This window comes from Ursus americanus, chromosome 23, assembly GCF_024610735.1.
Source record: "Ursus americanus isolate L20-20 chromosome 23, mUrsAme1.1.p, whole genome shotgun sequence".
NCBI classification, from domain to species: Eukaryota; Metazoa; Chordata; class Mammalia; order Carnivora; family Ursidae; genus Ursus; species Ursus americanus.
In genome coordinates, this window is record NC_142149.1 from 22,316,338 (window position 1) to 22,341,150 (window position 24,813).

Consider the following 24,813-nt stretch of genomic DNA (forward strand, 5'->3'; position numbering starts at 1 on the left):
CTGCCTCTCCCTTTCCTCTTTTCCTTCCTCCCAGTCTCCCTTCCCCCAGCCCTTCCACCCAGCTCCTGAGAATGTCAGTGTGGTAACCCCCCTGCCACAGCTACTACATCCCTGCCTGAAGTGGATACACCACAGTCCCCATCAACAGCTAGATCTGGCGGCTCCCCTGTGGGAAGTTCTTCCTTGGATTAAACCTCAGTCCTTCATGCTATAATGCACATTTCCTCTCCTTCCCTCTGACCCAGGACAACACTGGGTCTGGCTCTCGTCTTGACAGGGAAGGAGGGGATAGACACAGAAACAGAGACGGAGCCAGCAATGGGAACAGAAAGGCGACTAGACTGGGAAGGGGTTCAGCTCATACACATCCCCACTTGTGCCACTCTGGGGGAGGCACAGAGACAAGGGGATGGAGAGGGAGGGGCTGGGGGGGGACACAGGGACATCACTGATTACCGCTCTCCTGGCCCAGATCTATCTCCAAATGTTCTCAGCCTTGTGTCAGGAAAGAGACATCCAGAAATGCCAGCTGATGGTGGGAAGAGGGCAGATGGCCCCAGGGCCACAAGTTAGAACTGGACATGTGGTGGGTTAGCAACACCAGGAACCAGAACCCAGGAGTCCTGCTCCTCCCCCCGTAGGAGCAGAAAGAGGTCATTGCAGGGAGCACAGCGTTCATGCCGGGCATGGCGCCCACTGTGACTCACGCCCTACCAGCCTGTTCGATCCCGGACATCAGACACACTGTCCCCACCCCCTATCGCCAGCCCTGTCAGTCTTCACCCTGAGATCACTACCTGCCACCTCAGCCTCCTGTGCCCACTAGCAAACCCTCCTGTGCCCCTGTGCCCACCGCCCCTACCAAGGAGAGGGCCGAGTGGTGCCCTCCACTCCACTTACTACCACCCTGGCCTGCCTCTGACTCGGGTCCCTGCCCGGCAAACTCCTCAGGACTCCGTGCCCCAGCATCTCTCCAAACAACCCCGGTCCCTTCTGTCCACTGCGGATCAGTCAAGAGGCTGGAGCCACAGCAGGCCACCACCCAGACGGGGGGGGGGAGGGTGTCCACATCCAGCACCCCCGGAAAAGCTCCCCGCCACAACCTGCCACCCTCCCCCGCCTCTCTCCAGCTCCTCACTTACTGCCCACTCAGGGGCATCGGTCCCAGCAGGCAGGGCGCCCTCGGCTCAAAGATCCCAAGGAGTTAGCGGCCGGATCGCACCCGCCCCGACGAGGCCCGACCCCCCGCTCGGCCCCCGCCCCGGCCCGGCAGCCCCGCGGCGCTCACCCTGGCGCGGCGCGGCCCCGGCGCGCGGCGGTCGCTGTGGGCGAGGCAGGGCAGCCAGAGGCAGCGCGGCTCCGGGGCGCTGCAGTCCACGCCGACGGCGCGCTCCCAGCGCCAGCCCCGGGCCCCCGCGCGCTCCACGCGCCACACGGCGCTGCCCACGAGCGCAGCAGCCGGCGGGGGCCCCAGGACCCGGCCGCCGCCCCGGCCCCAGTGCACCGCGGGCCGGGCTTCCGGAGCGGGGCGCGCTGCGCGGGGGCCCCTCGCCGCTCCACGGCGCCCGGCCGGCGGCGTCCTCGGCCCCCCGGGTGGCAGGCGGGCCCCGGGGGTCCCCGCCCGCCCCCCGGAGCCGCGGGCCCGGGACCCAGGGGCCCCGAGGGGACGGACGGCCCGCGCGGACGGCGGCAGGACGGCTGGAGCAGCTCCGCGCCTCCCGAGCCTCTTGGCTGAAGGCGCCTGAGCCCGGACACGCCGGCGAGTCGCGCAGGGCAGACGCCTCCCCCTCCGGGGCGGCCCCTGTGCGAGGCCGCCCCGATCCCACACACTCATACACACCCACACACGCGCGCGGGAGGCACTATACAGCGCCCCCGCGCAGCCACACGCTGCACACCCCGGGCACGGGCGCACACGTACACACACACCCTCACCCTCCCACTCGCGACAAAAACTCACAGCGTGGCCAGGCCCACACACGTTGTCCTCTGCGGTACACACGCGCATCCAGCTTCACGTGCCCGAGAAACACGTTCACTCACACGGATGCACACATGTAAACACACACCGTGCCCACCCTGTACAGACCCACACCACACACACACACACACACATCTATACACACGGTCCTCTCCCATCCACACATACACTCACACACTCACACTCACTCTCCCTCCGTCCACAGACCCACATAAACACACTGTTCGCCTCACATATACATTGTGTGTGGACACCTTCCCATGCATATATGGTCCACACACCCCACGGAGACACATTTGCAAGCATACCCACCCTGTCCCTAAAAGCACACCAGACCCCCCTATGCACCCTCCCATACACTCCCCACATACCCCACAGAGACCCCCACGAAGGCCGCTAGATGACATGCACACATGACCCAGAGACACACACTCCATGCATGGATGCTGTACCCCTCAGTTCACTCACACACACACACACACACACACACCACACACACGGCTCAGCACTGAGCAGACTACCCGAACACCCCACGCCAGAGTTACGACATCCCCTAATGCTGCCCATGGAGTCCCCACCACCTCTGGTAGGGAACTGTGACCAACCCTCTTCCCCAGGACCCCTGCCCATTAGTTCCACCCACAGGGGCCATGACCAAGCTGACAATGGGCTCCAAGCTGGCCACCCCCCCACCTCAGCTTGTGAGTCAGACAGGAAGCCCATGTTGATGGCATACCCTGCCTGCCTCCCCTTCCTGGCTCTCTCTTCCCAGGCCCCTTCCCGGGTGGGGCCGGCAGAGGCCGTGGCTGGTAGGTGTGTACTTGCACACCACCACCATTTCTGTCTCCTGTGATGGTTCGCAGTGTGCTTTTCGCCACAGCCCCTCACTGTGGCCCAGGGCCCCTGCTATGCCCCAATAGTGCGGGAAGGCAATGGAGGCCCTCAAGCGCTCGGCTTGTGGCGGCCGCATAGAGCTCCACGCCCAGCGCCCCTCACTCCAACTTTGGATCTTATATCCAAATTCTAGCCAGCAGCCAGGGAAGGGAGGCTGCAGTGGGGGAGCAACTCCAGCTCCCAAATCCAGGAGTTCAGGGAGGAAGAACCATAGGGCTGGGCCCTTTAGGGACAGCCGCCAGAAGGGAGAGCCCTGCAGAAGGGGTACATTCCCCTGCCTGCCCCCAGTTCATCACCTGTGTCCTCTGCGAGGGCAGTGGTGGGTCATGGTGGATTGGGTGGGAGGCAGTAGGGGAGGGAGGTGGAGGGGCAGGAGAGGAGGGGGGCCGGGGCAGAGGGAAGTGAACTAGAGGACTACAGGGCTGGGCAGGAGCAACGGAGGGAGAAGGAAGGGAGGAGGAAGGGTAAGGGTGAGGCAGGCGAGTGGGGGCCAGGGAGCGGTTTTGTTCTCCTGTTTCCTGTTTGCCGCTTGCCGGGCCCCCTGTGCAGGAGCTGGACCCCCACCCCCACCCTGGCGGAAGCCGGACGGGAAGAGCAAGGCTGCCACCAGCGCTGAGTCAGGACGGCTTAGGGGCAGAGTGGGAAAGAACCGCAGTCAGGAGGAGCATTGACCTGGCCTCTCCGTTAGCACCCTCCCCCGCCCCTCCGTCACTAGAAAACCAAGGTTTCTGGGTCAGGCCCACTCCTGCCCTTCCCCGTCCTGTGCCTCCCTGTCCGGCCGCCACCAAGGTCAGGCCTTCAGAGACCAGCTGGGAGCCCCACCAAGCTGTCCTCGGCCACGTCAGACTCTGCGGCCCCGAGCAGAGCAGAGGGCAACAGCCATAGGGAGGTCTTCCTTCAGAGTCTGGCCTGCTCTCCCGGTAAGCAGCCAGTAAGTCCTCCCAGCTGCCTGACTTCCTTTCCTCTTGCTGCAAGCCCAGTCCCTGGTTCTGAGGAAATGGAGTGACTCTCCCCCCTCGTGCCGCACAGAGCTTCTCACGGCCAACAGGTGCTACTGTGGGTCTGGATCAAGAATCCACTTCCCTTGAAACTGCTGGGGTTTCTGAGGGCTATGGGGAGGGGCGAGGCAGAGAAGCAGCCGGGGTTCCTGTGTTCAGAGACCTAGGAAATGATAAAACATATACGATGTTCACTTCCTGCCCTCTAACCTGGCTGGGCAGCAAGGGGATACCAGTCTCTTCCAACCCAAACGTGTGCTTTCCCCACCCCACCCCCTCTGCCCAGCTGCCTCTACAGGGATGTCAGGAAGAGGTGCACACAGTAGGGCCTGGAAGGTTGTACAGAGTTTGAATAGATGATTCTACAGGCCTGGGGAGCCTCTCAGCCCCCTCCCCCATTTCCTCTGGGAAAGGAATGTGGGGTGGGTCCCAGAGGGTTGGGGGGATGGGGCCCAGGGCTGGGAAATACCAGGCGTTGCTGAGATTCTATTCCAAGCCTTCCTGCCTGGTGTGAGTCCTCCTCCCCTGCACCCTCCCCGGCTTCCTCCCCCCAAATCAGGAATTACCCCGCTGAGCAGTCCCTCCCATCATCCTCTAATTTGACCAGCTTGCAAAATCCATTCACCTTTATCTTGCTGAGGGTCCCTGGGACAGGGCTCTCAGGGGCTGCACCTCCAAGGGGAGGGCATCCAGTCTTCCTCTCTCCAAATGAGATAATCATTCTTTACTGTTTGAAAGCACTTTCACTGATTTACCCTAAGAATTGACTATCCAGGGATTGTGTTACACCCATTCTTCGGATGCAGAAACCGAGGCTCAAAGAGGGCAAGTGCCTGGCTCAAGATGTCACTTTTACTAAGCTGAACCCCGATCCCAGACGAACTCAGATCTCTTTCTATTACCCTCTCGATTATCCATTCAACAAACACGTCTTGAGTGCCTGCTATAGGCCAGAAGCCAGGCCAAGGGCTGGGACACCTTGGAGAAGACGAATACATATCTTGACCTCAGGATGCTTATAGTTTTACTAGCATCCCAGCTCCTGAAACCTTAAGGAGTCCCCAAGTTCCAGATCCAGGCCCATGCCAGCTGTCCTCACCCCCACCAAGGGAGACCCCCACATACCAAGGGAGCCCCTGTGTCAGGGCTGCATCTCTCTATGAGGGGACGGTTTGCTTGAGGGTGGGGTCGGGGGGCCTTCCAGGTTAGACCTCCCAAACCCAGGGTGGCCTGGGTTATAGAAGCAGAAGACTGCAGGGCCAGCCTGACAAGCAGGAACTGGGAAAGAGGAGGAAAGCCTCCTGGGGCCCATAGGTCAAGGTATAGAAGAAGAGAAGCAGGGGCGCCTGGGTGGCTCAGTTGGTTAGGCGTCTGACTTTTGATCTCAGCTTGGGTCTTGATCTCAGGGTCATAGTTTCGGGCCCCGCGTTGGGCTCCACATTGGGCGTGGAGCCTACTCAAAAAAAAAAAAAAAAAAAAGAGAGAGAGAGAGAAGCATACCACTAAAGGCCTGTGGTTCAGGAAGTGAGAGAGAGGGGTTCAGGGTCAATTTGCCTGCTTTTCCTTTCTCTGGCTCGCTTAGTGCCTCCTCCCAGAATGTAGGTCTCCAAACCACATGACAAACAATGCTCCTACCTGGAGAGAATCATCCCACGTTTATGACTTTCTGACAGGTCCCATATAGTCACCACTGCAACCACCCCACAACCTCACACACAGACAGAGCAAATCCACCGCCAGTCCCCATCCATCCCAGGCATGCAGGCAATGTGATACCCAAGGCATGCCCGCCCAGCCCACGCCTGGGCCTCTGACCCCTGCCCCAGTCTCCCCGCTCAAGGGCGGCCTCCCCCGGTCCTCCTCCACCCCTTTGCCCCATTCAGATGCCTGGTTCCCAGCACCACTGCTGCGCAGTCCTGGCATGCCCTAACAGGCCAAGCTGATGAGCCGGCCCAGCAAGCCTGTGTCTTCAACAAGCTCAGTGTGCCATAACCCTGCGTCACAGGGAGCCTGGGGACCCCACTCGGTCTGGCCAATGGGGCAGAGGGTGGTCCAAAGGGTCTCTCCAGACCCCACGTGCTCCCCATCCAGAGCCAGGCTTGCCCTGAGTTGGGGAGTTTGTGACGCCCTCCTCTCCCACCCTCGAACTGGGCCAGAGCCCAGGAAGGCTGGAGGAGGAAAGGGAGGAGGAAGCATGAAGCCCTTGCCCTCCCAGGGATCCCACTGCCATTGCAAGGAGGGATCGACACAATCCCAGCAGCCAGAGTCCCCGCCTGTCCCAGAGGCAGCATGGCTCAGGGGCTAGCATACGGGCTCTGGAGTCGTCCGGAGTCCTCGACCTCTGGGTCTGAGTCCGATCCCTACCACTTCCTGGCTGTGGGACCTCAGGCAAGCTACCTCACTTCTTTGAGCCTCTGTTCCTCACCAGTAAAATGGGAATGACACTCATCTCCCCCTCATAGGTTGTTGGGAAAACTAAGTAATTTAAAGAAAGTCCTTAGCACAGGTCCTAAGCACAAAGTAGGGGTTCAAGAAATGCAAGCTGGTTTGGGCTGGTTTTTTTCCTTTAAAAATTTTTTTTATTGCGGTATCATTGACACACATATTAGTTTCAGGTGTGCAACCTAATGATTCACTATTTGTATATGTTGCGAAATGATCACCACAGTAAGTCTACTTAACATCTATCACCACACGTAGTTACAGAAGTTTCTTTCTTGTGATAAGAACTTTTAAGATCTCACTCTCTTAGCAACTTTCAAATATGCAATTCTGTATTATTAACTATAGTCGTCGTGCCCTACATTACATCCCCGTGACTTATTTATTTTATAACTGGAAGTTTGTACCCTTTTTTTTTTTTTAAGATTTTTTTAATTTATTTTTGCCAGAGAGAGAGAGAGAGAGAACGCACAAGGCGGGTGGGTGGAGGGGCAGAGGGAGAAACAGACTCCCCGCTGACCAGGGAGCCCAATGCAGGACTCAGTCCCAGGACCCCGAGATCATGCCCTGAGCCAAAGGCAGACGCTTAACGACAGAGCCAGCCAGCTGCCCCAAGTTTGTAGCTTTTGACTGCCTTCACCCATCTTGCCTGCCCCGAGCCCCTGCCTCTGGTAACCACCACTTTGTTCTCTGTACCTTTGAGCTTGGTTTTTGTTATTGTCCTTGTTTTTATTTTTTTTATTTTTATTTTTTTTTAAGATTTTATTTATTTATTTGACAGAGATAGAGACAGCCAGCGAGAGAGGGAACACAAGCAGGGGGAGTGGGAGAGGAAGAAGCAGGCTCATAGTGGAGGAGCCTGACGTGGGGCTCGATCCCGTAACGCTGGGATCACGCCCTGAGCCGAAGGCACACGCTTAACCGCTGTGCCACCCAGGCGCCCCTTGTCCTTGTTTTTAGATTCCACATATAAGTGAGACCATACAGTACGTGTCTCTGTTTGACCGACGTCACTTAGCATAGCGCCCTCGAGGGCAGCGCCCGCTGTTTTGTCTTCTGGATATTCACACTCTCTCACACCCAGCCACACTCACGGTCAGACAGGCAGACAACTCAGCCACATGTACACAAGGACCCAGTGACATGTGCAGACACTCGGGGGGTGTCCACAGACCCAGGTGAACTCATTCACATGGACATCACCACCCCCTCCCACTGCCAGCCCCTTACAGGCTCCCACGTGCTCCAATTCCCCCCTCCCCCAGGCAGGGAGGCGTCATCAGAAGGCCCCATTGCCATAGCAGACCTTTGGCCCTTTGGGAGTGGGGAAGTAGGCAATGTGAGAACCCCGGTAGGCCAGGGACACAGCAAAGGTGCCAGGCTGGCAGGGCCTCCGCCCAGCAGGAGAGCCTGTCCCCTCCTCAGGGACACCAGAGAGAGGGGAGACTAAAGAGCATCTTTCCTTATGGTGGGAAATGAGCACTTGCAGAAAAGGGTGAGTCTGGAGCCAGCCACAAAGTAAACAGCAGGGCCATTGCCCAGGCAACCGCAGGCTGGCGTGGGACAGGGCCCACCACAAGTCCTCTCCACCCCCTGATTTACTCCACTCAGTGGCCCTTGACTGTCTCAGTGCATGCCCTCCATGTATCCATTCTGGTGTCTGGGCCCATCTGGAACTCCCCAGAGGGAAGAAGCTATGCCTCCTCCATCAAACTGGGTGCTCCCTGAGAGCAGACAGGGTTTGGTTGTTGTGTTTCGTGTTTTATGTTTTCGTCCCATATCGGTCCAGGGTCTCCCAGAGGTCATGGCCTGGGTCTTTCCCATCAGACTGGAGACTGCTCAAGGGCATGGCCTGAGTCTCCCTCATTAGCCTGAGAGCTTCCTAAGGACAACTTTTCAGAAGTGGATTTGTACTACAAGAATGCTCTGTACACCGTAGGCTCTCAAAAAAGAGTTGTTAATAGGGAGGATGTGGAGAAATTGGAACCTGTATGTATGCTTTGCTGGTGGAATGCAAAATGGTGCTGTTGCTGTGGAAAACAGTATGGCAGTTCCTTCTAAAATGACACAGAATTACCATACGATCCAGCCATTCTGGCTACGTCTCCAAAAGAAGTGAAAACAGGGACTCGAAGCAGTATGCGGACACCCATGTTCGTGACAGCATTATTCGCAATAGCCAAAAGGTGGAAACAATCCGGACGTCCACTGATGCATGAATGGGTAAACGGAGTGTGGTATATCCATACAATAGGACGTATTTGGTCCTAAAAAGGAAGAAAATTACAGCAGGGATGAACCTTGAAGACGTTATGCTTAGTGAAATAAGGTGGGGACCAAAGGACAGACGTTGCACGATCCTGCTTATATGAGCCACCTAGACTCACAGAGACAGAAAATAGAACGGTGGCTGCGAGGGCAAAGGGGCAAGTCAGCCATTGTTTAATGGGCACAGAGTTTCAGTTTCAGAAGACGACAAAGTTCTAGAGATGGATGGTGGTGAGGGTGATGGTTGCCCAACAGTGGGAATGTACTTAATGCCACTGAACTGTCCACCGAAAATGGTAAATTGTAGAGTACGTGTGTTTTACCGCAGTAAAGAAAATGGCAAAGTCATATTCAAATTCGCATTTGAAGAATGTTGTTGAAAGAAGATGGAACAAATGAACAGATCTCCCATGGCGCCTAGGAGCAGGCCGTGCTCACAGAGGTTGCCCAGGGTAGCTGGGCACCTCCTGTCTGGAGGACCTTTCCCTCCCAGCCCTCTCCGTTATGCCTTCTCAGAGGCCCTATTGGCATCTTTGGGGCCCTCGTCGATCCCAGACAGGAGGAGCTCTCAGGCTGCCAGGGGAGTCTGAACCTTGGACACAGTAAGTCCCTGGCATGGATGGACCGATGGATGTCCAAACTCTTGGGATGTCACACCATCCCAAGGCTGAGAACCTTGGCAGAGTTTCCCGAGCAAAAGCCGCGCTAACGGTGGGGTTTCCGCCCCCTGAGGCCTCACCCCCTCAGCACACACGTCTGTTCCAAGCCTACACATGCTTACACACCACCTGTAACACATACACACGCAAGGGTGTGCACGCAGAGGCAAGTCCCTGTTCTCAAATGCTTTCTCATGCACACACTCCAAGAAAAACATGTCTACACACTGAAGGGTGCGCATTCTTGTTGGCGATGCAGGCAGGTCCCATGTGCAGCAGAGCCCCCTGCTGGCTGGCACACCGATCTTCTTCGCCACAGCCCACAGGGGGCAGGGTTCCCTCCGCCCCACCTCTCCCCACTGCGTTCTCCAGGCCCCTCAGCCCCCAACCACGCCCCAGGATCACCCCTCCCCATCTCCTACAGAGGAGCAGGGATCCCTCCAGAAGGACAGAGTGACTGTGAGACCTTAGGAAGGGTCTCCTTTGGTCAAGGGGTCAAGGAGAGAGGCCAGAGCCCCTTTTCAGACTAGATCATATTCAGGGCAGTCATTCCCGAAGGCAGGAGAATACTTGTAATGACACTGCTCCAAAATGATACCCATTCCCCTACTCCACACCGGACAGCCCATTTCAGAAGAGACTGGAGGAGAGCTCTGGGCGTGACTCTCCCCGTGGCCCCACACAATCCTCTCCGGACTTTCTCCCTGTTGTCCGACCACCTGGGCAGAGACAACAGGTGCACCCACAGGTTTCTTTCAGGGGAGAGCTCAGTCCTAGTCAAGCTGAGACCACATCCCCTCCCAGGGCAGGTCTCAGCAGGTTCCGAAAGTCTCCCCCAGGGTACTTGGGGCTCCCCGCAGGGAGAGGCTCTCAGCCCCACCCCTGAAACCACCCACCCCCTCACCCCAGGCCCTGCCCAACCCGCCCAGGTCATCCCTTCACCCAGCCTGAGAGCCGAACCTCTCCCTAATCCAAACCATGATGCCCCAGAGGCAGCTGGGAGGGTGGAGGGGATGGTGGCTCTGCAGGGACAAACAGCCTCCCATGGCTCCTGCCCAAGAGGGAGCTGCGATGGTTTCTGGGCCGGGCTCTGTGGTCAGAAGACAGATGGCATCGCCTTTGGCCCCCAACCCCATCCTACCCCTCACCCGCTTGCCTGGCCCCGAATTTGGGACATGGAACAGTAATTAAGATTGAACCCTTACTGTATGCCAGGCATACTGCACACGCGGGCCTTCATTTAACAGCGGAGCAGCCTCTTGAGACAAGTGAGACATTCACCACCCTGGCCCCTCGCCCCCCCCCGCCCCCGTCTGGTACAAGGTAGGGAACGCTTGGTGCAGGGGCATTGAGGGGGTGGGAGACAGGAGGTAGAGATCGCTATCCTAGCATGAAGGCTGATATGGGAAGAGCGTCACACTTGCCATTGGTACTGGCCCTCGCCCTTTTCTGGCTGTGTGACCTCCAGGTCCCTCAGGCTTTCTTACTTCTTCAGCCGCAAAATGAAGGTAGGGATAGCAGCCTGTCAAAGTTGCTGGGAAAGCATTCTGGGAACCAATAAATGAGAATTTTTGTGGCCTAGAGCCTCATATCCCACCCATCAGAGGGACCCTGCTTCCCAAATGTCTCCGGAGCCTATCCACTTCACCACGTCACCATGTCCATCATTCTATTCCAAGCTGCCACCACGCCTCTGGTCCAGACCCATTGTTTTAAAGTTGTGGCCACCAGGCCCTGAGGAACGTGCCTCCAGGCTCCACCCCACTACACCCCCTTCCTCTGTATTCTGCTACCCTGGTCTACCTCCAGTTCCTTTAGGGACCATGCACCCTTCCAGCCCCAGGCCTTTTGCACAGGCTGTTTCTGGAATGCTGTTCTCTCTTCCCCAGCTCCCTCCCTGCCTCACCAAACCACACCCTAATTAATTCCTATCCACCCTGTAGTTCTCAGCAAAAAAAAAAAAAAAGCCACTGCCCCAGAGAGACCTCCTCTGGACCTTAGGCTGGGCCGGGTCCCTGTATACCATCTCACATCACTCTTGAGTTGGTGTGTATATGAGAGTGCTCGGCACACTGTTTCTGAATGAGAAGGAATAAATGAGCCTCTCTCCAGAGAGAGTCCACATTGGCCAGAACCCTGTCTCCAGGAGGAGTCTATCTGGGGCAGGGGCTGCTTCAGATCTTTGGCCATCTTTTTGTACCCCTACCCCTTCCTCAGTTCCCACTGGATTTCTGAGGATTCAGAAAGTAGGGGTGCTGGAATAAGGGAGTAAGAGGTGCGGAGAAAAGGGAAGCTGCTCCAATCCCCTTTCAGTGTCGTCTGTCCCCCTAGCCCAGCTGGCCAGGCCCCTGCCCACCCAGGCAGGGCTGGCCCCCCACATCCACAGATCCCTCTCCCCCTCCCCCATCTTCTCTTAACCGAAGATCCCTTCTCCAGGTCTCAGCTTGACTGTTTCCAAAAAACTTCCCGGCCGCAAGCTGAAGAACTTGCCAGGGTCCCGCAGCTAGTGGCAGCTCTGACGCAAGCCCTGGTCTGTCTGCGGGCAGAGCCCAGGCTCTTAGCCACCTCATTACACGCCTCATTACTACCAGTTTCTCCCTTGAGGCCAGGCCGAAAGACACGCCCCCTCTCTGGGCCTCAGTTTCCTCCTGTGGGCTGGGCCACCTCTAGATTTCCGGAAGACTGGCAGAGAGGTCGAAGGGGGGGGGGGGAGAGGCAGGGAAAGGAGGCGGTGAGGAGGTAAGGGGAGAGGAGCGCGGAGGGGCGGCAGCCTCAGGCCAGCCAGACGTGAGAAACGCCAAGTATGCGAACTACGCCAGCCCGAGCTATGAATAGTGCGGCCAGGCTGGCAGCCCAGGTCGGCCCACCCCGCCCCGCAGCCCCCAGCCCCAGCCCGCCTACGCCAATCCTGCACCGGGGGCCAGAAATGCGGCGGGGGCCTGGGAGGCGCGCTGGGGGGCGTGGCTAAGCGGCGGGAGCGAAGGGGTGTGGTCATGCAAATTGCAATACAAATAGGGAGCAGCACGCCTATCTGATTGGCTGGTCTCGGCAGGTCTGGGAACCAGCGCCGGAGGGGCCCTCCACAGGAGGCGGTGCCCACTCCCGGCGCCGAGCCTGGCCCCTGCTCACGCTGCTTCCACCCCGGCGGCTGGAGGTCCTTCGGGGTCACCCCGTGGCTGATATCCCACTGACGCTGTGCGCCCGGTGGAGGCCTCTCACCCTCTTCCGTCAAGGCCCTGTAAGGCTCTGGCGCCTTAAGACACCGACCCTCCCACCCCAGCGCCGGGTCAGCCCCACCCCCTTGGAGCTCACCTGTCTGACAGAGGGCTGGCACTTGGGAAATTACAAGGGCCCCCAGGTCTGCCTCTGGACTCGCTTTGCTCATCATTGGCCTAGGGGCAGGAGACTCAGTCCCTGGCCTAGTCCTGCCCCTTGTGTGTCCCTAAACAAGTCAATCAACCTCAGAGCCCAGCCCCCAGTCCCATCCTGGGACTATTGAGTAGGTGTCACTGAGGGTGAGGAGTCAAAAAGGCCCCAGATCAGGTCCCAGCTCTGTGATCTCAGTCAAGTCTCTTCCCTCTCCAAGTCTCTGTCTTCTCAGTTGTGAATGGGGCCCTTGAGCGGACTCAGTGTTGAGGGCTTGACACATACGAGTTGCTGAACAAACCTGAGCTCAGTAGTCCACAAAGGATTTTTTTTTAATTAATGAAACAATCTCTGATTTTAGGGAGAGACAGGCATGCAACAAATAAAGAGGCTGTAACGCATAGTGTGTAAACATTCCTAAACAGGGGCGCCTGGGTGGCTCAGTCAGTTGGGCGTCTGCCTTCGGCTGGGGTCATGATCTCAGGGTCCTGGAATTGAGCGCCCCCCCCCCCCCGTGGGCTTTCTGCTCAGCGGGGAGTCTGCTTCTCCCTCTCACTCCCCCTGTGCTCGCTCTCTCAAATAAACAAATACAGTCTTTAAAAAAAAATAAACATTCCTAAACAGGATTCAGAGGAATCTGGGTTTGAAGCCCAACTTGCCCACTTCTTAGCTGTGTGTCCTTGGACTAGTTACTAACCTCTCTGAGGTTTCTACAATCACAAAACAGAAATAATCTATTCCTACCGGGTTGTGCCAATTAAAGAGAGAGTGTATGCAAAATGCTTGACACAGCAGTGTCTGGCACAGAAATGCTCAATAAATGTTAGTTGTGGGGTGCCTGGGTGGCTAAGTCGGTTAAGTGTCTGCCTTCAGCTCAGGTCATCATCCTGGTGTCCTGGGATCGAGCCCCAAGTCGGGCTCCCTGCTCAGTGGGGTGTCTGCTTCCCCCTCTCCCTCCCCCCAATCAGGCTCTCTCTCTCAAATAAATAAATAAATAAATAAAATCTTTAAAAAAATGTTAGTTGTCACCAATATTCCTATTATTATTATGTGTTCTCACAATGCATACCAAGTGCTATGGGAATGTTTGTTCATCAGTCAACAATATTCAGTCAACAGGTCCTTGTCTAGAAGCTGGAGATAAAGCAATGAACAAGACTATGTCCCTACCCTCAAAGGGCTTAAGATTTACTGCCCAGAGGAGGAAGTCCCCATATATTTGAGGAAATGGGGTGGGGGTGGGATATCTGAACTGGGCATTGAAGGGTGAATAGGAGTTTAAAAAACAGAGAAGGCAGGGAAGGCTTTATCAGACAAGGGGAAGAGATGGTATGACAAGTTTCTGGAAAGGGGAAGAGGGTGATACATCCCACTCCTACCTATCCTCTCCATCCCTACCTCCAGTTTCAGCCCTCATCATCTCTCACTTGGTCTGCTGCTTCCACTGCTCCAAAGTATCTATGGGAGAAGTCAAGCTCCTTAGTATGGCATGAGGGTCTGCCATGATGGTGGAGGGGAGGGGTAGGATTTGGCCTTCGCTGGCCTTGACAGTCTCATCTCTACACTTGGTCTTGCACTCACTGATGCCACAAGAGGCCAGGCTATTTCACACCTCCTTGCCTTTGCTCATGCTGGATGCTTCTGTCTGGAATGCCTCTCTCTCTCCTCTACAGCCACCCCCCCCCCCCGCCCCGCCATCTTTCAAGCCCTGGAAAGCCTCACCTCCCCAGTGAAGCCTTCTTCCACTCAGAGCTGGAACAGCTGGAACACCTTTAGAAGAGGAAAAGGGCTTTGCCCTGGCACCCCTGGCACCCCTATACCACTAAAGAGCAAACCCAGATTCCAGGCAGACACAGGGTGAACCCTTGCACACAGTAGAGTCACAGAGAAGCAGAACATAATCGTATTGCCTGCATCGACCACCAGATTACGTCTGCCCTCCCCTCTCCTTCACTACATCAACCCCTCCTTGGATTTCAGGGCTCAGCTGGGGGCAAGGGGAAGGGTCCACCTTCCCAGAATGGGGTGGGTGACCTCCGGGCTTTTTCTTGTCAAGGAATGTAGCAGTGATCACAGGACACGCTTAGGATTCAGAAAGACGCAGACTTAAATGCAGATGCTAGCTGACTTTCGGTGAAGTTGTCTACCCTCTCCAGGTCTCAGCTCTAGTATCAGTAAATATACAACCACCGCGCGATGGCCCTTGAAAATGATCAAAAGGAGTTTCATAAAAGAATCCTCAACTTAACGATAGGTTTGGAAACAGGAGATGAGAGAAAGGAGATTAATCTTATCACCAACTGGTTTTTTCACTAACCCCTCAGGCAATTCTACCCATCGACACTCTTTCTATCGTGAAACTCTTCTTCCCACCTTTGTGACCACATTCACACTCAGATGAAGTCACGGTGAAGACATTCCCTTGTGCCTGCTTCTGTCTGCCTCCTCAGTTAGGCCAGGCTGTGTTTACGTTAGTAATTTTGGCAGGGGGCAGCAAAGGGTGCTCTGGACAGGCAGACAGTGTAGAGATAAATCTCAGAACCCGTGGTTATGAAATCTTAGTGAAACTTTTGGGTGGTAGGAAAAGCAGACAATGAACGCCTTGAGGGCAGCCTGTGTCATACTTATCCAGATCCCAAGGCCCACAGAGAGAGCTGGGAACACAGACCGTCCATAGAAAATGGTCACCAGATGAGCGAAGGTTAGTTTACCTGAAGATCTGGTCTGCATTAAGATCTGGCGCTGCCTGATTTTCCAATTCCTGAAGTCAGGTCCTCCTCCTGCTCCCCATGAAATTAGGGAGAGGTGGGATGCTCTCTATATGCCAGGTCTGGGAATGTCCTCACTGTCCCAGGCCACACCCAGCCTCTCAGATAACACTTCAGCGAGCTTGGTGGGGACCTAAGAGTCTGGGAGCCACTGGAAGAGGAAAAGGTCCCAGTAGGGAAGGAAGGGGGGCTGTTTTTTCTGTCCCAACAGCAGTCTCAGCCTTGTTGCTTGGCCCCCATTTCCTGCCTCCCGCTTCCCTCTTGCAGACATCCCACCACCTCCAGGGCTCTAGGTTCAATCTCAGCTGCCCCCTCACCCCCACCAGAAACTTCGAGGCAGAGGGAGGGCATGGTGCCAAGGATTCATTAGAGTTAATGAAGGCTCATCTCTGCAGATGCCAGTGGAAGATAGAGTACCAGAACCGCCCACAGCCCCCCATCAGGGCCTGGGGTGCTCAGCTTCCTCCTTCCCCTCTCTTGGGGAGGAACCAGGGGCCACACCCTCAGAAGAGGAAAGGGAAGATTTAAAAGAATCTTCGCAAGTACAGAGACTGCCATGATGCCCCGAGAGATCAGGGTGTGGGGCCTTGAACTTGAAAAGAGCCCCAGGGTGGGGTAGGGTTCTCACCTTGGGCTGTCAAGGTGCCATTGTCCACTGCTCAGTCCAAAAAAACCCCACCAACAGCAACCCGCTCCTTCCTCTGCTTCCTTTCACGGAATCACAGCAGAGCAGAGCTGACTCTGGGAACTTCTCCACTACCCTGGGATTACACAGAACTCAGCCACCTGAACCCCCTTCCCACCTGGCTTCCACCCTCTATCCTCCTCCCACTTCTGCCTGTCCCTTCCCCGCTGCCTCTGCACTTTGGCCTTGGCCTTTCTCTAGGCCTCAGCTCCCCCATGAGTCAAATGTGGAGGCGGGGGGGGGGGGGGGGGTTGCCTCTAATATCCCTCCAGCTGAAATTTTCAAAGATGTCCCCTCTCTGGTTGGCTTCCCTCTCCCTCCCTCCCTTTCTCTTGGAGAACAATACAGAGTTTCCTCCACATTGAGAAAGAAGGAAACTGTGGTGGAAGGTGGGGGTCTCCACTCCAGCCTTTTGGGGGGTTCTCAGGCGCAGGAAAAGCTCCCATAGGCCAGACTGCCACTGTCTCTCCTACCGGGCGCTCTTAGTCCTGTGCCAGCACCAGAGTCTCTCCAAGGAGTGTTCTCATGCCCCTGAGGAAGTTTAGAAGGAAGACACAGCTGCGGACTGAGGAGCCCAGAATCAGACAGAAATCGATCTGGGGACTGATAGAAACCAGGCACAGGGCCAAAGTGAACTCTGCCCTTCCACGCTTGGCAGCCAAGCCCCCTGGACTGGTTGTCCTCCTAAATGGCTCCCACATGTCCCCCCAGCCTGGCCACATTCCTCCAGCCCACACCCCTCCTGCCAGCCTGCCTTCGCAAAGAGGCTGGCACGGGGTCTGGGTCCATGCTTGGCTTGTGGGCCTCAGTCATCCCCAGGCCCCGCCCTGAGCTGTCTCTCCTCCCAGGGATTCGGGCTGGGCTTTGAAAGGGTCACTTCAAAGAGGACCTGCCTGCCGAGGGCCCAGCCAGACCAGGGACGGCTCCTCCTCGGCCAGATTCCTGGAGGCTGGGGACAAAGGCCCCACTGTTCCCCCAACCCCCAGACGCCCCCAAATGCACTGGGCATAAGAAGTCTTTCTTTCCCCAGTTCCGCTCTTTACAGGCCGCCGCTCTTTGCCACTGGGAGTAGCCCTGGCCCCTCCTTCAGGAGAGGCTGGGGCACGGGGGGCGGGGGGCAGCAGTTCCCCCTCCGCCACCACCATACCCCTCTTGGGCATCCAGGAGCTTTGGAGCTGACTTCAGGACTGGCAACCCAGCTGCCTCCTTGCCCCGCAACCCCCAAGCCCTGCCCAGGCCTGCGATGGCATCCCCCTTCTCCCATTCTTCAGAACCACAGCCACCCTCCTCCAGGCAGCCTCCCAGGACTCCCTCTCCTCAGAGGAGCCTCCCAGCCCCCCAACCACAGCAGTCAACCTCTCATGTTCCCAGGAGCCTGGGGCTCTGCCCTCTCTCCCGGGTACCCTGCAGCAGGAACCAGGTCTCACCTGCTCCCCTAACTTCCTACCACGCGGTGCTGATCCCAAAGCAGGGCCCTTCAAGTTTCTGTTTCAACCCTTCACCCAGTGCCTGAATTCTTTCTAGTCCAGCTTGTGCGTGCTCACCTCCACCGACGGGAGCCTTATTCCCTCCGGGGGCAGCTCATTTGCTCTGACTTCTCCTTATAGCGCCAAAAGTATGTCATTCTCATTTCCATCCATTGATTCTCATCTGTTTAACAGTAGTGGCTACTAACAGTTGAGATTACCAAATGTCAGCCACTTTGCCTGTATCACCTCATTTAATCCTCTCAACGACGTTGAGGGATTATTTCGGGGATAAGAAGATGATGGTTGACTGTATATTAGAAGGACATCTCCACACTGAGGCTTCTTTTTTCTTAGCCAGCTCCCTGCCAGACTTTGTCAGCAGATGAAGTGTGGCCTGGACATGGCGGATGACGGATGTGATTTCAGACCAGTAAATGGGGAGCAGGGGGGATAGTCAGAGGGAAAGAGGTCTCCTACCCAGGGACACGTGGGTTTCAGGAGGTTGGAGGAGATGACCCTGGGCCTAAGGTTTAGGACTGGAGGTAGCTGGAAATTCAACCACCCCCCGTGAAGGAAAGGTGCGTGGGCGGCCATGACAAGCCGGCCTTCAACCAGATACTCGTCTACCCTCCAGTTTGAAAGGGGCAGAATCTTCCACCAAGGGGATGCATCGGGCTGAAGATCTCAGGGCCGGGGAGATGAGAAAGGAACAGGACTCGTCGATCCTGCCCATAGTCTTTTCGCATGTGCTCATTGCTCAGTACTACCCACTTAGAATTGCAGGGACAGAAGGAGGGAGTGAGAGTAAGAGAGAAGCCAGAATGGGGGGGGGGGGGCGGGGCAGCAGCTCCTGTTAAGCCTTTGAAGGCAGCCACGACAGGGCATGAACTTTCCTTTCCTCTCTGGGTTTATATCGGACACTCCTGGCACAGATAACACAGGGGTGTGCCTCTAGGCTGCCTTCCCAAGACTCCCAACTCCAGCTACTTCCAAAGGGTTAGATTATAGGATTCTGTGGTTTCTCCACAGTCTGTCAACCAGTCAGTCAACAAACATTCTCTGAGTACTGGCTGCATGCCTGGCCCTGTGGATACGGAGACAAACACCACACCTTCAGGGCTGCTTGGAATGAGGTTAAGAGCACAGCCAACTCCTCAGCTCGGCCACTTACTACTAGCCGTGTGTCCTTAGGAAGCCACAGAATCTCTTGGTGTCAGTTTCTTCATCGGCGAAATGGGATAATGCTAAGGTCCCAACCTACCTAGTGGTAAGCACTATGGAAGTGGTTCCTATTATTACTTTCCTTGTCCTCAAGTAACTCCAGGATGCTGGGGGAGACTGATTGTAGACCCACTGTCACAATGCCGGGGGGAGAGCTGGGCACAGGGCACCCTGGGGGGCCAGGGGCAGGGCTACTCCCTGGCCTCCACTTTACAAACATTTATAGAGAGCCGCCCTGTGCCAGGCGCTGTGCTGGCCACTGGGGACACAGAGATGAACGGGACACATTGTCCACTCATCCCTGCTCCTTCCCTCTGTCCCAAGGTCCAGTCCCAGAACCCTGCACTGAGGGGGGGCGGGGGGGGCACCATGGACAGAACCGCGTGGAGAAAAGCAAGGCCTCGGAGTCTGGAAATCAGGACATCTGGGTTCATGTCCACCACTCACAGGCCACCTGACCTTGGGCACTATCTGGCCTCAGTTTCCCCATTATAGCATGAAGGAATTGGGCAAGATGACCCCTCCGGTCCTGACCCACTCTGACAGGTAACAAATAACCCCACTCCCGCAGAGCTTTAAACTCACCCCAAGTGTGGTCCCTGGGCCATCTCAGCCTGCTGTCCCACTGAGGCAGGGGGAAGAGATGCTCGCCTGGTACTGACTGGCACTGCCCTGCTAAAGAGCTGGCACAATTTCACATGAAATAGGGGGGCCTGGATCTAAAGGCGGGTTGTTTGAAGGGGGTGGGGGGGTGCTGGGGAAAGGCAGAGCCAGCTCCCACAGGCCCTATTCATGGCTGTCTCTGGGGAGGGAGAGAGAGCAGGATGATTAAAACCAGGCTTTGTCCAAATCCCTGACCAAGCCAATATCTCACCTTTGAACCCCTGTAGCCAACAGAGCAGGGCTGATGCCCCTTTGGAAGGAAAACACCAATGAATTGAGCCACAGTCCAAGGGCTATGGGCTGGCCTGGGCTGGGGTGGGGGTCTTGCGGAAGGGTTCACCACCCTGAGGCCTCCAGTCCCCTGCCCTGTCCCACCCTGATGACAAGCAACCAAGCTCCAATCCAGCAAGAGGTTAACGTTGTTCCTGAGCTGTGGCCCAAATGGACCCAGATTTAGGGTGGGAGTGACAGACGGACAAGGGAAAGCCTGAGAAACAGGATGGCAGGGTGAGAGCATGGAGTCTGCAGCCAGATTGCCCCCTTCCTTACCTGGCTCTGTCACTGGTTAGTGATGTGACTCTGGCCAAGCTCTCAACTCTCTATGCTTCAGTGTCCTCGACTGTCAAATGGGGACACTAACGGTACCCACATCGCAGTGGTGGTGTGAGGATTATATGAAGTAATTTTATAACTATCAGGTGTACTATGAGAGCAATTTCCGCCTCCTTAAAAACACATTTTTTTTTTCAGGCACTAACGTATACACTTATTTGAATATATTTGCATCCCCTATGAATCTCCCCAGATTCCTACACTGGGAATCCAGGGTCACAGGGACCTGCCTAACCCGCTACACTGGAGGGAACCTCCTTGTGCGATGTTCCAGGCCAGACTGGGATGCTGCAGCTGGCAAGCCTCTCCCTACAAGTCCCCCTGAAGAGCTACCCGCAGTCCCTCACACTGTAACTTAGTCCATGCTCCTTCTTTGTAGTCTCTTTTAACCTTATATACCAGATAGTCCTTCTAGGTATCCCTGCGATGAGGGATGAAGTGATGCCTGCCCCTCCCCACTCCTGCCCTGCCCTATTCTGCAACCAGCACCATCCCTCATCCCCACTCCCATCCACTGCAAAACTCATGCACCCCTGGGGGACCAGCTGGGCTTCCTGCATCCCTTCCCCATGGGCTCAGGGCAAGCCTGATGAGGGGGGCAGAGAGTTTGCCATCCAGGCAGCCCAGCACGAGGCCTACTCCCTGGGTCCGGTCCCTCTCTGCTTGGGCTGGGGTCCTTGAAAGCCTGCCCCACTGCCCATGGTGACCCAAAGCCACTTTCCTAACAGCACACCCCTCCCCAAAGCTTCACCTTATGCCAGCATTTCATCAGGGTACCCAGATTCTAGCCCTGACACCACTGCTGTGTGGCCTCAGACCCTAACACCCACCCTGCCCGCTCACAGGGCTTTTGAGGTCCTGGAATCCAGCATTGAAGGTAAAAGGGATTTATTGCTCTTATCATTCCCAAGGGGAAGGTAAGGCCTCAGATGCTGGAACCAGGGTTCCCAGTCACCTAGGTAAGGGTGGACCCAACCACCTTGTGAGCAAGTGGATGAGGCTGGGGCTGGGGCTAGGGGCCTTCTTCAGGTTGTGTTTGGAGGCGAAATGACTGGTTATGTAATGGAGATTCAAATCGCATGCTAATGAGCGCCTCTCAGTGAGAGCAGCCACTTTTGGGAATAAGGCTGTTGCCCTGGCAGAGGGGGAAAACCAAATGGAATCAAACCCCATCCACCCCCAGCTGGGCCTGGGGTGGGGGTGGACACGGTAGCGGGGCGGAGATGAAGTATGTGCTGTTGTGGGTGAGGGGTGAATCCCTGGGCCTCAGGCTTAATGACCTCCACCCCCACCCCCTGTCCATCCTGAATTTCAAGTTTGTAATTAGGAAAGACTTTGGCTGAAAAGGTGCAGGGAGAGTCCGGGAAGAGAGCTGCAGGTTGAGGGAGAACTGAGCCCACATCCAGCTTCTGAGAAACACACCAGTCTCAGAGAGAGTTTGCAAAGCACCAGACCCCAGCTCCAACATGGGATGAGGGGAGGGGAGGGGAGGCCGCTGAGGAAGAGCATCACTAAGTCCTCTAGCCTTGTCAGAAGAGGAAGAGGCCTCAGCCCAGACCTTGACCGCAACCTGGACCCCGAGGGAACTTCTTTTCCAACCTAGGAATGGACTGGCCTGACAGTGTCCAGCCCTTCAACTTGGGAAGGAGGGTGGTGCAGTGTTGGGGTACTCCAGCACTGGGCAACCGGGCTCGGAGGTAGGGGGCTGGCTCCAAAGGGGCCCGGAGGCCCTAACTGGCCCCTCCCCAGCTTCAGCAGCTGGCAGATGAAAGAACCCAAGCAAAGCAGCCCAGCGCTGAGTAATGCCCCTGGCACCCCGCGCCCAGACCCACCCACAGCCAGCCCGAGGGGGCGGAGGGGAGCGCAGCGGAGCCTTCGCGACGCGGGGTCCCCAGGCCTGTTTTTCTTCCCCAGCAGCCAGTGGAGCTACATGTAGACCCGCTCCCTGAAGCTCGTCGTGCGGTCCGGCCCGGCAGGGGGCGAGTGTGGCGCGGGGAGGGGGGTGTCCGGCCGCAGTGGCCAAGGACATCCCGCTCCGGGAACCCCCTCCCCCACTCCCTCTCCCTCCAGCTGTGCCGGGGCCTCGCCAACGGAAAACGAAAACTCGGGCAGAGGAAACGGCGGCAGGCGCCCCGCCTGAAAAACCCGGACAAAAGGCGCGGGCCTCCCGCCCCCGCTGCCCGGCCGCGGGGGACCTGGCACCGCCGCCCTGGTCGGTGTCCTCTGCCCTGGCAGCCCCGCACGCGTCCCGGTCCCCTGCCAGCCTTCCTCCTTCCCGCCCCCCTGCCCAGGGCACCTCTCGCTCCGGCCCCCTCCCCGGCCGGCCACCAGCCCAAGTTCCCTGCAGCCGTGCCCGCGGTGCCCGCGCCGTGCGCCCCAGGCCGTGCCCGCCAAGCGGGGGCGCCGCGACCCCGGCCCTGCGGCCAGCTCCCCGGCAGCGCCTGGATCCGCCCCCCTCCCCTGGCCCAGCGCCCTCACCTGAGGGGGCCGGGGCTCCGGGCGGGGCGGGATCCCGACCAGGCAGAAGGCGACTCCATTCATCGGGCGGCAGCGGCGGCTCTGCGGCCAGGGCACTGCTGGGGGCGCGGGCAGAGACCCGGGAGGGGCGGGGCCGGAGGGGGCGGGGCCGAGCGCGGAGTGTTCCCCCCTCACCCCCCGGGGCCTGCCCCTTCGCTCCTCCCCCTGCGCTCCCGACGGGGCGCACCCGCCGCCTCTCCCCAGGGCAGCTGACTGGTAAAGGGGGCTCAGGCAGGAGTTTGCGCGGGCCGTGGAGCTAGAGGGCAGCGCAGCCTGGGGAAGAGAGGTGGTCCGGGGAGACAATTTGGGCCGGCCTCCCGGGAACCGGTCCAAATTGATGGGTGATCCTTGGTCGAGGAAAGAGGCCAAGGGCACCCAACCCAGAACAAGCACAGGGAGAGAGAGGGAAGGAGGAAGGAAGGGAGAGGGAAGCAGAGAGAAACACAGCCAGACAGAGGTGGTCAGAAACAAAGGCTGAGAGACACAGAAAGAATGACAGAGGCAGAGACAAGATAGAGACAGTGTAGAGAGCAGCAGAGAAAGTCAGAGACAAAGATAAAGAGACCCAGGATTAAAGAGAGGGAAGGACGGAAAAAGGCTTGGGGAGCCTTCCGTCCAGAGACTCCTGGAGACAAGGACAGAGATGGTGATGCCCATGGGAGTGGGGGCGGGAGGGAGATTTCAGGGGCTCCAGCCCCTCTGTCTAGGGACCCCTCACAGGCAGAGTCTCAGTCCAGGACCCCAAGGAGGCAGAGGCATGGAGGCTGGAAGAAAGAGGCTGGCAAGTGCCCCAGCCCTTCAGACCCCCAGCCAGCCAGCCTGGGGCTCAGGCCTCTGGACCAGCTTATAGATCTGCTCTGCAGTGGACGGCAGCCAGTTCCTTATTTCCTTGTCCCCAAGCAGGACCTGTCCAGGCCATCTCCTGATGATCCGGGAAGTGACAGTCCCACAGTCCTTCATCTCTGCCGGAAAGTTCTTTCTGCTGTCTAACTGACATCCTTCTTACTTCCTGTATTTCCTACAGCCTATGCTTACCTCTTTCCTGTGCCGCCTTGCAGTTTTAAAGGGCTCCTGTATTCCTTCACCCAGATTATGAAGAAAAGAAGGCAGAGGCCACAGATAGATAAGAATAGGATTGGGGTAAGGCAGGCAATAAAAGTGGAAGGCTGACTCTGCCCACTGGAATCACCACCATCACCAGCCCCAAGTCCTCCCAGGACCAGGGACTCAGGTCTCAGAGGGGGTAAGAGGGGCCCAGACACCAACTAGGCCATCCCTACTCCTGTGAGCCTGAGGAAGGACATACTGACTTGTTTTTAAATCTTATGCTTTATTTAATTTCTTTGAAATTCCCTGGCACTCCCTGGAGAGGGATGCTCTCATATATGACGGGAGGGCACTTCATGACTCCTCTTCCTTCCCCACCTCTCTTCATCAAGGTCGCATGCAGCTGGAATTGTCCCCCTCTTCTGGGAAGTCCTTCCTGCTATCTAACTGTAACCCATCGTACCGCCTGTATTGTCTTGCTTGGTTTTCAACAAGGCTCCTGTGTCTACCTCCCTCTGTCCTGTAGCTCCAGTGGTCCAAGGCTTGCTGCCGCCCTGGCCCAGGGGTCCTCTCCTCTCAGAACAAACGGGCTGTCCCTGTAAGGGGCAAGCAGTGGCACCTGGGATCCAGACTGAACTGAGGCTGTGGGGGAGGGGAGCAGGGTGGTGACCGCTGGGGTGCCACTGGCTCACTTTTTCCAGAGCCTGATGCCCTCAGACACTGCGGGAGGCAGTGAGAGGAAATGAGCTCACGCCGGGCCAGCAGATGAATTCCTCCCTCCACAATGCACTGCGCTCACCTCCCCCACCCTCTCCCACTTCCCAGAAAGTGCGCTCTTCCCCCACCCTGCTGCCCTTTCCACCTCTTCCTGCACCTTGACCTGCACCCCCATCCTGTCCTGGCCCTCCCCCATCAATCTTCTCCAGCCCCTCTTCCTCCTCTCTTTTCCCTCAGGCTTCCTGGGTCTCAGTCCCTGGTCCCCCCCTCCCCCATAACTCACTCTATTCCTGGCACACTCTTTCTCTGGGGGTCCTGGAAGCAGAGCCCAACATGGGGGGAAGGGGTCCCTCCCTGAGGACCCTCCTTATACTCCCCCTCTTCCTAAGCTCCTCCCCCAGCCCAGTCACCTTCCTGGTTTACACATGCTTATTGGGAATCTGAATATAGGAAGGGGTGGAGGAGTGAAGGTTGCCCCTGGGGATATGGAGATAAGACCTAGCTCC

General features: G+C 57.2%; 1 protein-coding gene across 1 annotated transcript in view; it reads right to left on the reverse strand.

The window, feature by feature from the left end:
- Positions 1–22,638, reverse strand: part of ARHGAP23 (Rho GTPase activating protein 23) — a 69,427-nt gene extending 46,789 nt beyond the window's left edge. Inside the window, 1 exon segment of the mRNA XM_045788819.2 lies at positions 22,505–22,638. Within this exon segment, the coding sequence (XP_045644775.2) occupies positions 22,505–22,567 (63 nt within the window). The 5' untranslated portion in view covers positions 22,568–22,638.
- Between the last annotated feature and the right edge of the window lie 2,175 nt (positions 22,639–24,813).